Here is a 13760-nt window from a genome sequence, read left to right as displayed (position 1 = left end):
TGTTTAAATCATGTACCCATTTGGAGATTGTCTTGGTATATTATGTGAGATGTTGGTGCATACCTATTTTTAATAGACTGCTTTCCAGTTTTCCCAACAATTTTTATCAAATAGTGAGTTCTTGCCCCAATAAGTGGGATCTTCTAATTTGTCAAACATTAGGCTACTGAGCTCATTTGCTAATAGAATAGTCTTCCTAGCTTCTACTCCAATATTCTTTATTCTCCACCACAATATTTCTCTGCCTGTGTATTCATCAAGGATTAGGGGAGGAGGGTGGTAATTGTAGCTGTCACCTAGTGGCTGCCTCTAGGATGAAAGAACCCCCAAACCTCCCTGGTTGGAGATGGCCAAGCATCCTTCTCCAGGCTTCTTGGTTTCCACCCAATCTGCCCTCCTGCTAGAGATGACAAAATGTTGGGTTCAGAGTCAGAGGACCTAGACAGAATCCCTGTGACTACTTGTGTGACCTGGGACATGTCACCTAACCTCACTGGATCTTAGTTTGCTCATCTCTAAAATGAAGGGGTTGGGTTAGTTGACCTCTAGGGTACCCCTCAGTTCTAGATCTGTGATTTAGGACCTCAAGGTTCATTCCAATTCTGTGATCTTATGATCCCCACTGGAAGTTCATGGTACTGAACACATGGTAGGCACTGAAATAAAATGGCTGAACTGCTTAGAGCTATGCATATATAAATAGAAATGTGGGGGCAGCTAGGTAGTGTAGTGGATAGAGCACCGGCCCTGGAGTCAACACTTCGTAGCTGTGTGACCCTGGGCAAGTCACTTAATGTTGATTGCCTCAAAAAGAAAAATAGAAACATGAATATTACTAATGTGTGTAAGAGAGATAGCATGGTGGAATTGATAAAGAAATGGCTTCAAAGCCCAGAAGACCCAGGCTCAGGTCCTGTTTCTCTCACATCTTGCCAATGAGACAATGCTCTTGGCCACTCCAAAGCTGTGAGTTGAAAAGAATGTAACTCACCCAAGAGTTCTCTGGACTAATGAAAACCAACAAAGCAATGTTTTCATATATCATCTCACTTGAGACTCAGGTAACTATTGCAAGTATTATCATTCCCCACCCCCTTTTTTACAGTTGAGGAATGTTTTGTGCATGTGCCTGAGATGGAGAATGAAGGGGGAGTAAATAAGGATCCCGCTAGGCCAACCCCAATACCTTTGAAGGCAGATTTCTATATTTGATCTCTACCGTCTGCTGGTCCCCAAATCACTGCAGCTGGTCAAGGACCAAAAACTGTACTTTTACTCAAATTAGAATTAAAGAAGGGATTGTGTGTCCTCTATGGAAAAGGCTAGGCTGAAGAATAAAGCCACCCCTGGAAAGGCAACCAAGGCTACTGTTGTTCACTCAAGTATACCTGTGACTTCTAAATCTCAAAACACATTAAGTGGGGCAGGAGGGGAAGGGAGAGAAAGGAGAAGGAAGCGACACACCCTATATAAGAAGTCCTAAACACTCCAGGGAAAGTCATGGGAGCTGCATTATCTGAAGAGAGGGATTCCTGCCTGGAACTGGAAGGGACTTCAAGGTAATCTGGTCCAACCTTCCATGCAAGGCAGAAATCCCATCGATAGCACCCTTGATGGGTGAGTGCGTGGGCTCTATTTGGATGCATCTAGTGACCAGGAAAGGGAGCTCCACTGCCCTTATCTTAGAAGCTGACTTAAAATCTTTTACACATGAGCAGCCAGTTTGGAAACAGCAGCCCCAGTTGGTTGCTGAGATCCGTCTTCACTGTCAGCATTTGTGATCATATTGCTTGTGACTTGGGTTCTTAACTCTGTGCAGCAGTCCAGGGATATGGCGGCAAGGGAGGAGGAGAGAAGGAAGATAAGCTTCTAAATTGTTTTGGCATTTTTCTCAAGTTTAATGGTATTTTATTTTTTTCCACAGTTACATGTCAAGAAATTTTTTAGCATTCATTTTTACAAGATTTTGAGTTCCACATTTTCTCCCTCCCTCCCATCCCCTTTTCTGAAAATGGTAGGCAGTTTGACATTTTGGCATTTTTCTCATCTCATCATCACTGTTATTCCAACTGCCCATGTTGTTTGGGGTGCTGGAGCCTTCTCCGTACCTCCTTTTGGCCCAGAGGTCTGTCCTGTTCTACTCTTTATCCTCCTGTGATAAAGGGCCCAAGATGGCCCCAGAATGCTTTTTCTCTGAAATGTTATAGAAATCTTTCTTCAGTCCTTTGTGCCCCCCAAACCCTATGTCTACACTTATGAGCAATTTCCCTAAAGGGGTCTAAAGGAAAAGAAGAGAAGAGTGGAAGGGAAGGATGCTGGGAAACAGGAGAACCACGGAGCCTAAAAGTGTGCTTCTTAGTATAAGCTCCTAAGGGCCCTGTGCTGGCCTCTGCTGCTGCCTCTGGAGCAGGCTAGAGGAGAGCCTGGGTAGATCTGTCCTTTAGAGAGCTACAGGGAAGGATGGAAGCAATTGATGGAAAGGAGGAGAGGAGAGAGGAGGAGAGAGAAGAGGAGAGGGGAAGAGAGGGCAAGAGAGGAGGGGAGGGAGGAGGAGAGGAGAGGGGAGGGGAAAGGAGAGGAGAGGAGGGGAGGGGAGAGGAGGGGAGGGGAAAGTAGGGGAGGAGAGAAGGGGAGGGGAGAGGAGGGGAAGGGAAGGGAGGGAAGAAGGGAGGAGAGGGGAGAGGAGAGGACTGGACAGGAGAGGGGAGGATAGGGGAGGAGAGAAGGGGAGGGGACGAGAAAGAAGGGGAGGAGAGAAGAGGAGAGGAAAGGACAGGAGAGGAGAGAAAGGTAGGGGAGAGGAGGGGAGGGGAAGAGAGGAGAGGAGAGGAGAGAAGGGGAGGGGAGAGGAGGGGAGGGGAGAGGAGGGGAGGAGAAGGGAGGAGAGAGGGGAGGAGAGGAGAGGAGAGAAGGGGAGGAGTGGGGAGGAAGCCAACCCATAGGGTCTTCTGAAGAAAATAAAAGAAATAACCATAAGACTAGGCCAAGACTAGGAGATATCCCTAAGGGGGTTTACAGAGGCAAGGAACCACCCCTACAAGTTTCTTGCCTTGGTTGCCTAGAGCCCAGCTCTGTTTTCCTTCACCACTCAGCTCCTTAGACATCTTTCCAGAATCCCATCCCTAGAATTTTCACCCCAAACAGTTCCTGCTCTGCTGGGATTCTTTCTTTAGCTAGCTGGAGGCATCACCAACGGCTTCTCACTGCTTGGCAGGACCTGAGAGGTGGGGAGGGGGAGGAGAGGGGCAGCATTTGCACCCACAGAAGGGGTCAGACATCCTAGTGTCCCAAGTTGGAATTGTAAATGCATTCTCATAGAAGCATGGTTACATATGGTGACTAGGTTCTGAATTACTATTTGTATAGTACTATATTTCAGGTACGCTATGAGTTAAATAGGCATTTATGTGCTGGCCATTAACCACCATTTATCTGAAAATGCTTCACAACTGGCAATAATAAGTTTATAAGCTTATCTATAGCAAAGATATAGATGGTGATGGTGATGGTGATGATGATGGTGATGATGGTGATGATGATGGTGATGGTGATGATGATGATGATGATGAAGATGATGAAGAAGAAGATGATGATGATGGTGACGATGATGTTAGTGAGCATTTACATGGAACTTATGTATGGATACTTTACAAATATTATCTCCTTTTATTCTCACAACAACCCTGGGAGATAGGTACTATCTCCATGCTACAGTTGAGAAAACTGAAGCAAACAAAGGTAGAGGGACTTGCCCAGGGTCAAACAGCTAGGTAGTGTCCGAGGCTGGATTTGAATTCAGGTGTTCCTGACTCCAAGCCCAGCACTCTATGTACTATGGCACCACCTAGCTGTTTTTGTTTAAAGCTTCAGGTTGCTTTTTCACAGGAATTCTTGCCACCAAGGAGGCTTTTACTTATCCTACTATTGTTTAATTGACCAAAGATGAGTGAACGACCCTTATATTTATCCCTGTTAAAACTGAGTCTTGCAGGTTTTAGCCCAGAATTCTGATCTGTTGAAATCACTTAAAATTTTGATTCTGCCCTTTCTATTAGTTATTCCTCCTAGCTTTATATCATCAGTAATGTAAAGCATTATTTTCTTTGTCCTTTATTCAGGTCACTGAAAGAGATCTTAAACTGGCCAGGGCCAAAGCTCTGTGACACCACATTAGACCCACCATGTTGACAGAACGAGCTACTAAACACTCTTCATGGGGGAGAGGAGGGTTAGCCAGCTGTGAATCCACCAAAATGTACTCACATCTAACCCTCATTTCTTTATTCCCCATTTGCTCAGGTATTATTAAGGAAAGCTGGTTCAATTGTCAATCCTTCCTTTCTTTGTACCTTAATTTCTCCACCCATAGCTATGGTAGACCAGCATCACCCCTCTCTGGAATGCCTGTCTGAGATTATGGAAAATCCTAATGAGAAAGATCTTGGGGCACATTAGAATGCTAGGCGGTTCTCCTTCTGCTCTAAGCCCCAAACAACAGACTAAGGGGGTAGGTGGGTGGATGAAGGGACAGAAGACTCTGCTCTCCTATTAGAGGAATACAATGTATTTGGGAAGGACAGTGGCCCCTCATTAATGGAAAAGAATATTGTCCTCATCAGAGGGTATGCATTCATGAGAATGAACTCATTCTCTCTGTTGGGTCTGGGCTTTTTTTCTGAGGGAGCAAAAGTTTTCCTTGGAAGCCAGGCATGAAGAAAGGTCATTTTCCTGCTGAATGGATATATCTGAACAGCCACTGATGCGCCGGCACAGTTCTGGGTTCCAGAAGTGTGGATGGCCCTCGTGGCAATCGGGATGGTGGACCTGACTTGTTGGGGGGGCCTCAGTGCTGGTCAGAAGGTTCTTACTTGTGCATGGGTGGGAGTGTGCCTTGAATTCCACGTTCTTCTTGGCTTTCTGCTCCTTACTTGCAGAGCCTTTGGCTGAGATTGGGACCTGCTTAGTAATTCCCTTCTTGGATGGTGCCACCTCAGCCCAGGGGAAGGTGTGGGATGAGTTCTGACTCTCAAGTTTTTTCCTGAGGCTGAGCCAGTGAAGGAAGTGTTTAATCTTTTCCATAAAGCTCTTTTCTGAAGGGGTTTGACGCTGGGGAGTATAAACTGTCCCCTCTGGGACTTGCATACCTTTTGCTCTATGGGCCACTTTGATGGGATTTTTAGGGCCACTGGGATGGAAGTGCTCAGGGTCCCTTGATGAAGGAGATGAGTCCTTCAATTTCCTTTGGCTGACTTTATAGTAATCCCTCTCAGCCTCTTTCCTCCCTGGCACTCCAAAAAGTGCCTCTGAATCCTCAGCTTTGGAAAAAGACTGGGGAAGCTTCTGGAGGGGGGTGGTCCGATAAGGGTCTCTGTCCCCTGGATGTGGGGATCTCTGGGTCCTGCTCATAGAAGACTTTGTTGGCTTTCTGGCCTTGAGGGCATGACTCTTTCTTTTGAGAGAAGAGGTCCCCCACCCTGCATCCCCCCCACCCTGATCTCCTTTGGAGCCTTCTATCTTGCTTGGGGTTGAGCTGATGGCCTTGGCCTGGCCATCCCAGGGACCCTGTGGCTCTATGTTCCAGTACTCTCTTTGTCCTGGGCTGTTCTGTTCTGTTTCCATGTGTGCACAGAGCACTTGAGCATCAGCCATGTCCCCACTGGGCTTTCTCTGGGAGCATGGCTGGGTAACCTTGGAAGCTGGGAGGCCCAGGATCTGGGGAGATGTCAGGGGAATGGCTGTGGGGCAGCTTTGAATTTGGTTCTCTGATAGCCTCATCAAACTGAGCTTATTGGAGAGCTGCTCCTTAAAATATGTCCAGCTTGGAACCTCAACATTTAGAGTTGCTGGTGATGAGCACATTTCTGGGAACTCCGGGCTCCCTGGGCTGCTGAGAGTTCTTTGTAATTCTTTGGGACTTTCTGGACTCACTGTGGGAGTCCTGACTATGGGAACATGTCCTAAGGCAGGCTCAGGTAAAGGAGATTCCAGAGCTTCAGAGAGTTCCCTAGAATGTATAGCTTTCTGGGGAATCCCCATATTTACTTCTAACACCTTCTTCCTTAGGTGGGAATCCATCTTGTTCAAGATGACAGACTTGCTTGGGGAATAGGGACACTGTGGGTAGCCAAACCCTTTTTGCTCATCTATTCCCTCTGGACTCTTCTGATTATCTCCTCTTTCTGGTAATGCCTCTGAGACTTTTATCTGTTGTGGAACCCATAATTCATTTTCAGTGTCCCTGGAATTCATGGTGGAATCATTAACCTCTGCTTTGGAGAGAAGGGATTGTTCTTCAGCCCAAATCCTGTAGCTCATGGCATCAACTTGTTCCTTTACGATCCCTTGCCCCACCACACCAGGTATATCAGTTTGGGAAATAGCTAAAGGGGATATTGCCCTATACAGAGCTACGTAATAAAGAGCTGGTAATCCCGATAAGAAAGCCAAGTATTTGTGTCTCAAAATCATTTCCAGTTTCTCAATCATGCTCTGTGGGAGGGTCACAGCCTGGTCTGGCTGCCTAATGGTTTTATCCAGTGGTGTTAGTGTCTGTTGGTCCACGCTCAGCTCCATCCATGCTGTTGCATTTGGATCTTGGAAAGCGAGGCCTTCTGACTCCATATTGGAGTGGGCAGCTTCCAAAGTTCTCTGGGTAGGAGAATCTCCTGCTGACAATTGGTTCCCGATGTCCCATGACCCACATATGATATCTGGAAAGATCCCTTGTTCAATCTGTAGACATTTTTTCTCTATGTTCATTTGCACGATTGCCCTGGTTTTGGCATAGGTTTCAGGCTCAATGAAACGGGCAGGGGTCATGATGAGAGTAGGTGCTTGGGCCATCCTCAGTTGGGGATTTTCAGTTGAGTGAAGTCTCATGTGCACTTCAGTTGATGTGTTCTCAGGGACTTGTAGCTGGTTAGTTGGAGACAGAAGCAGGGGCACAGACTCCTGGATTGACTGAGGAGGGTTCAGCGGGTGTTGAAGGAGCCGCCTCTGAAAATGGAGTTCAAGGAGCCTCTTGGCATGGTCCGGGAAGAACAAAAGCTCCCTTGTGAGGACAGAGACATTCATTTTGGGCCAAGGGGGTACAAGGACCTCATCTGCCTCACAGAGTTCATGATCCAGCGGGCTCTGGGACTGCTGATCCATCTGGATTAGGGGGGACAGACCCCACAGCATCTGGAGCTGTCTCTGTATTAGATGCCACTCCAAGGTTTCACACTCAGCTACAGTGAGAAATGGGACATCGATTCGGGCCTTTTCAGGGTCTTGGATACTGTTTCCAATCAGAGCAGGTGGAGAAGGAGAGGAAGAAGTTGGCAGCAAGGGAAGGAGGGACAGTTCATTGAAGAGGAAAGTACTATCATAAGGGGAGATGCTCCTCGATGGGGAGAGGGAGTTGTGCCTAAGAAATGTGGCTACCAGGGATTCACTGTGGAGAGAGGGGAGACCCCAGAAGAGCTGGTTATATTTCTGTTGCAGGCAGCTCTTCTTGGCTTCAGTAGTCCCCCCATTCAGGGGACAGGAGTTGCTTAGGACTGGGATGGAAGGAGAAGGCAGCTCCCTGCTAATGGGGTTTGGGGACTCTTTAAAAGTTCTCTTCAGCTGTGCTTTTCCTAAATCAGGAGGGATCGTCTCAGAGCCCAAGAAGGGCTGACCAGGCTGATCTGCCCCCCGTGGTGCCAAGGGATGAGTGGCTTCAGTCTTCATCTTTGCTGCAGATACCTCAGAAACCTCCTCTGGGATGAAAGGGACTGTTCGATTCCCAGGGTAGTAATGTCGACGGATGTCTGGCTTGAGTTGTTTGAGTGACTCTTCTACTCTTTTGGGGAGACCCCATCTCTGGAAATGCACTCTCTTTTTAATGTGCGTCTCTAGAAGCTTCCGAACTTCAGGGCTAAGGAAAGAAAGGCTGTTAGGCACAACTGTGGGGCGTTGTATGGTTGAAGGGTGTCTGGTCAACTGAAGGAACTCAGTATTTAGCAAGATGTGTTTTGATTTAAAAGCCTCACTCTTGTTACTCCACGTGACAGACTGGTCCCTGTTGTTGCTGGCATCTTGCTTTGTTGCAGGGTTCTTGGGTTTCTCTGGACTGGACAAAGAGGCCTCTGAAGGAGTTCTCGACATATTGGTTACATAGCACTTCTTCTGTAGCTTTTCAGTACAGTAGTCTGGGACCCCGGGGGGAGACAGGGAGCCTCTCTGAGTTAAAGGAGTTTGGATCAGGAGTGGGGACAACAGGGATTCCACAGAAGAGCTTCGGTCCAAACTTTGGTCAAGAGAAAAAGTAGACAGGCTCATAGACTCTAAGCAAGAAGACCCTGGTGATGTGTTTAGCAGTGGAGGGGAGTGAAAGTCTTTCTCACCAGAGAGCAGTAACTTTGCTTCCAAGGCCACAGAATTACAGATGGAGCAGGCAGGGTCCTCACACAGCAGCTTCCGAATATTGCCTTCTTTGGGAACCCAGGTTTGCCTATTGGGGAAAAGCAGGACACTAGTTACTTCTAGAGAAACTCTTTTTTTCCCATAGAAGCTGCTTTCTACTCTTTTTCTCCCTCTAAAGTAGAAGTTCTTAACCTGGGGTTCATGGACATCACCCTCCCCTCTGTTCCCCCCCCCCAAAAGGAGTATATATGGATAGGCTTCAGGAGGCTCATGAAATTTATTTAAGAATCCCTTTAATTCCCCCAGCAATGGCAGAGTGCCTGAGGCTTGGAGGATGTGGCTCAGAGAGTCACTCAGGCCTTCACAGAAGCCTAGGAGCTGTGTTTAGCTCTAGGAAACTCTGGTTCACCTTTCTAAGACACTCAGAGAGGGGAAGAGAGGAGCCAGGTGGTTGGTAGATTAACCTAATGAGCAGAAAAGACTCATCAAGTGAAAGCTGCACTAAAACCAGGCGAGGCCTAGAAGCTAAGCCTCCTTTTGTAACTCCTCAAGGGGGCTAGGTCTTCTGGCAGTTCTGACATGTGTGCATGTTCTGTGACTTATTCTAGGGGGATCTTTAAGAAGCACATTGACCCAGGGTTCTTAGCTTGGGGTCCATGAACTTAAAAAAATATTTTGGCAACTGTATATAATGGGTTTCCTTTGTAATCCTCTGTATTTTATTTAATGCATTTAAAAACATGATTCTGCAAAGTGGTCCGTAGATTTCACCAGTCTGCCAGAGGAGTCTGTGACACACGGAAAAAAAAAGATGAAGAACCCCTGGTGTAGACTGAATTGTGAGCTGTGAGTCTACAGATCCCACTTTAGGAACTGTGGAGCCTGAAGACAGTGGCAGAGAACATGGCCTCTGGGAGGCCTGGACAGTCCAAAAGAGTTAAGAACATAGGTTCTATGGTTATGACTCTACGTGTTCATAGTATAACGGTTGGAAAAAGAATTGCTGTGAGGACGTTTCAATTATGGAGAAGCCATTTTTCTAGTTGGACAACTCCAAAATCTGGGTTGTTCTGTTCTGTCTTATGTAGCCTTTTTAAATTGAGATCACTCAATAACCAACTTCTGAATCCCAGGAACAATATCCCTGGAGGTATTAGGACAGAGTTCTGAATAGGTGTCTCATACCCCCTTCCCATTTTTTATTTACGGGCATCTTTCTCTTACCATAAAGGAAGCCCTATGAAAAATTCAACAATTTTTTTTGGTTGAGCACTGTCACAGCGATGGGCCCCCACCCAACATGATCATTACGAGTTCTTTTGTTCAGGTCCCTTACTCCTCCTCCCCACATGCTAGATTGGGAATCTGGGATTAGTTCAGATGATGCTGGGAATGGGGAGATGGGAAGGGGGAGGGTAGATCACCTTTTTAGGCTGGAAAACAGTTCCATGGGGGTCTTGGGTTCTTCCCGGGAAGATCTCCAAACTAGGAAGCCAGCAGAATCAATCAATCAACCAACAAGAATTTATTTAGCACTTGATATGTGCCCAGCACTGTGCTAGTAACAAGTGCTGGGGATACAAAGAAAGACAAAAACAGGTCCTGCCTTCAAAGGACTCACATCCTAACAGGGCAGACAGCATGCAAGTAACTGTAAATACAGGATGTGTCATCCCAGAGGGAAGGCATTAGCGCTGGGGTGGAGGTGGGAGAATAGGAAAGACCTCTTTCAGAAAGTGGGATTTGAGCTGAGTGCTGAAGGAAGCCAAGAGGCAAAGGTAAAGAAGAACATTATTCCAGGCATAAAGGGGAGTCAGTGGGATTGTCACATGCAAGGAACAGCAAGATTATTAGTGTTGCAGGATTGTGGAATATGTAGGGAGAGAGGTGAAATGTAAAAAGACTAGAAATGTAGGAAGGGGCCAGTTTGCAAAGGTCTTTAAAAACCAAACAGAAGGCTTTATATTTGATCCTGGAAGTAAGTTTATTGAGTAGGGGAGTGATATCAATTTAAGATCACTTTGGCTACTGAGGGGATGATGGACTGGAATGGGGAGATACTAGGGGCAGGCAGACCAACTGGAAGGCTATTACAGTGAGGTGATAAGAGCCAGCACCGGGGTGGTAGCTGTGTGAGTAGAGGGAAGGAGACATATGTGAGAGATGGGAAGGGGGAGATGACTAGACTTGGCAATAGATTGGATGTATGGAGGGAGAAATCAAGGATGACATTGCGGTTGTGAGCCCAGGTGACCAGGAGAGTTGTGCTGCCTTTGACAGTAAAAGGGAGATAGGGCAGAGGGGAAGATTTTGCTCTTGTTGAGTTTGTGATGTACGAAATATCCAAGATGTAGATTGCTTAGGGCAGTATATATAGCCTGACAATCATCTGCAGAGAGATAACTTAATTGAACCCTGGGAGCTGATAAGGTCGCCAATAGAGATAGCATACAGGAGGAAGAAAACGACCCAGGGCAAAATCTTGGGGATTACACCCCATTAGTGGGTATGACCTGGATAATGAATCAGCAAAGGAGATTGAGGAGTGGTCACATAGGTAGGAGGAGAACCAGAAGAGGACAGTGCTACAAAAACCCTAGAGAGGAGAGAGTATGCAGAAGATGATCAATGCCAAAGGCTACAGAGAGGTCGAGAAGGATCAGGATTGAGAAAAAACCATCAGATCTGACAATTAAGAGATCATTAGTGATGCATCAATCAGTTTTCTTGATTTTTTTTCTCTCCCAACCTCCCCCCCCCCCATGCACAGTTTGTCACATGGGATGGCTCTTGGGGAGAGGGAGGAGAAGGGATACATGCAATGCTCTGATGATATAAGAAACAGAAAACATTGATGAAATATTATTTTTTTTAAAAAGAGATCATTGGTGACTTTGGAAAGACCAGTTTCAGTTGGATGATGAGATGAGAAGTAATAGAGGTATCAGTTGTAAATGACTTTCTTAATGAGTTTAGCCATAAAAAGAAGGAGATATATAGGACCATAATTAGCAAGGATGGTAAGTTCAAGAGAGGTTGTTTTTTTTTTAAAGGATGGTGAACCACGGGTATGTTTGTGAGTAATAGGGAATGAGCCAGTGGATAGGGAGAGACTGAAGATTAAAGAGAGGGACTGATAGACGGGGAAGCTTACTAGAGAAAATGGAAGGGACAGAATCAAGGCTACATGTAAAACAATGACCAATCATAGTTCTCAGGGGACTCAGGATGAAACATGCTGCCCATCTTCTGATAGAGAGGTGATGGCCTCAGAGTACAGATTGAGACACATATGTTTTTTGGACATGGCTCACGTAGGAACCTGTTTTCCCTGACTCTATGCGTTTGTAGCAGAGGTTCTGTTTTTCTTGCTTTCTCAATGTGGGGTTGGGGATGACGGAGAGGGCGGAAGTGGGAAGGAAAGAATGTGGATCTGGACATACAATTCAATTTGATTGTTTTAAAAAAGATGCATGTAAAGGGGTTTGCTTTAGCAAAGAGAAGCAGCCACCTCTCCCTAAAAGAAAGGGGTGAAGAAGGTAGTGGAGGAAGATGTCTAAGTGATGAGAGGAGGAGGAGGGGAGATGAGGGAGTTCTTATCTAATGGTCTCAATTTTTTCAGCAAAGTATGAGGTGACGCCCTCAACTGAGAATGTAGGGGCCAGGAGTGCTGTGGGAGATGTGAGGATGATTGAGGTTTGGAATATCCATTCTGAAGAGAGAGTGAATGTATTAGGGAGGTATAAAAGAATAGTCTTTCTGTAGGCAGGGCCCAGTTAAGATTATGCAATATAAATTTGTAATGGACCTAGTTAACCCAGTTTCATGACTTTCTCCAGCTCTGTTCAGGACCATGTGAATAGCAGCAAAGGTTGTTGGAAGTTGTCCAATGCTGGGGCAAGGCATGATCAGTGATAGGACAAGGAACAAGGGATTCAAACATGGAGGATAGTGTAGATTTGGGCTGCTTCACTAAGGCATCGAGATAGGGAAGGGAGAAAAGTGTAGCTGGTGCAGGGGTCATGGCTTTGGAAAGAACTGAGGGATAGAGAGCCTGGAGGTCATGGTGAGGATGAAGAGCGGGATGAGAGGTCGAGGAAAGGTGGAACATATTGAGCAGGTGAGTCTGGGCAGTGGACTGGGAGGGGCAGGCTTGTCTGACTGCCTCAGGAGTTCTACAAGATCACTTTGGGTTAGGGTGGGCCACTGCCCTGTCCCTCATTCTTTCAATCCTATAACAGGGACAGAGCAAAGAGTTTAGGAAATGTCCTGGGCTTTGGGTGGGACCCCAAGGAAATTGTAAGGAGAAGGTAAGTTTGTTCCTGGGATAGGTTAGACAGGGCTAAAGGCTTAATTTAAGATCTCACCTCTTTGTTCTGTGAAACTCCTCTTGACTTTTCTTTGGCGCTGAAAGACAGAGGATAAATGGGAGAATGGAGAAGTTTATTCTTTTTTTTTTACACCTTAAAGGAGACGAAGCTCACCCAAGTTCCCCAGTTCTCTCTCTAGTCATTCAACCTTGTATATTGTCTTACCAATCCTTAACACTCCACTCCACCCTCTCCCCTTCCTGGCTTTGTAAAGAGGATATCCTACAGAGAGGGCTACCTAAGGAAAGGCTTGTTCCTCTCTGATGGCTCAATCTGACCCTTGGTTGGAGAAGGAAAAAAAAGATTGGAAAAGAAGTAAAGAAGGCGGGAGAAAAGATGAGGAAGAGGATTAGCTCAGTCTAAAGCCCAAGCAGGCTTCTCATACCCTTTTGTGGGCCTAGGGAATGAGGAGAAAGGAACTTAGGTGTTTACCTACCCTGCAGCAGCTCTCATTAGCCATTTTCCTAAACCCATTACAGAACTGCCGGGCGATTATGATAAGGACCAAGGACCCAAAGGTGTAATAAGAGTAGTCACTATTCCAAAGAGCAAAAATATATCTCAGCATGATTCAAATCCCAGTAAGGCAAAGAGACTAGCCATCCTTGTCCCTGAAGCTCAGAGTCCTGGATGCTTTATGCCTCCAGAATTCCAGAATTCATCATTCCCACATCACGGGGGATATAGAACCACCATTACTTGGTACATCACAAAGAGGTCCTAATTATGAGGCAAGAGAGAGTTGCTAGTAGGGTCTGTCCCTGTAGGGAAGTTGAAGCAATGCTTAAGATTATGGTTGTGACAGTGCAAGGACCTAAAACAATTCCAAAAGACTCATGATGGAAAATGCCACCCACATCCAGAAAAAGAAATATGGAGTCTGGATGCAGATCGCAACAGACTGTTTTCTTTTTTCATTTTGTTTTGTTTTGTTTCAGGGTTTTTTCTCTCGTGGTTACTCCCATTCGTTCTAATTCTTCTATACAACATGACTAATGTGAA

The 13760-nt window shown here is 46.1% G+C and overlaps 1 protein-coding gene across 1 annotated transcript; it reads right to left on the bottom strand.

The window, feature by feature from the left end:
• Nucleotides 1-4550: 4550 nt before the first annotated feature.
• On the bottom strand, nt 4551-13418 carry FAM205A (family with sequence similarity 205 member A). The gene is made up of 4 exons (XM_036737574.1): nt 13195-13418; nt 12756-12795; nt 9813-9873; nt 4551-8476 (listed from the first exon to the last, which is right to left on the bottom strand). Exons 1-4 carry the CDS (start codon nt 13324-13326, stop codon nt 4645-4647), a joined length of 4065 nt encoding a protein of 1354 aa, XP_036593469.1. The 5' UTR covers nt 13327-13418; the 3' UTR covers nt 4551-4644.
• Between the last annotated feature and the right edge of the window lie 342 nt (nt 13419-13760).

This window comes from Trichosurus vulpecula, chromosome 9 (assembly GCF_011100635.1).
Source record: "Trichosurus vulpecula isolate mTriVul1 chromosome 9, mTriVul1.pri, whole genome shotgun sequence".
NCBI classification, from domain to species: domain Eukaryota; kingdom Metazoa; phylum Chordata; class Mammalia; order Diprotodontia; family Phalangeridae; genus Trichosurus; species Trichosurus vulpecula.
The sequence above is the reverse complement of the archived record's forward strand: the minus strand, read 5'-3'. Positions and strand labels throughout refer to the sequence as shown.

Coding starts and splice junctions, on each gene's coding strand:
- FAM205A (XM_036737574.1), bottom strand. CDS start 13,326: ATGCTGAGATATATTTTTGCTCTTTGGAATAGTGACTACTCTTATTAC. Junction 12,796..13,194: donor CTAATGAGAGCTGCTGCAGG/GTAGGTAAACAC, acceptor TCTGTCTTTCAG/CGCCAAAGAAAAGTCAAGAG. Junction 9,874..12,755: donor GAGTTTCACAGAACAAAGAG/GTGAGATCTTAA, acceptor CTGGCTTCCTAG/TTTGGAGATCTTCCCGGGAA.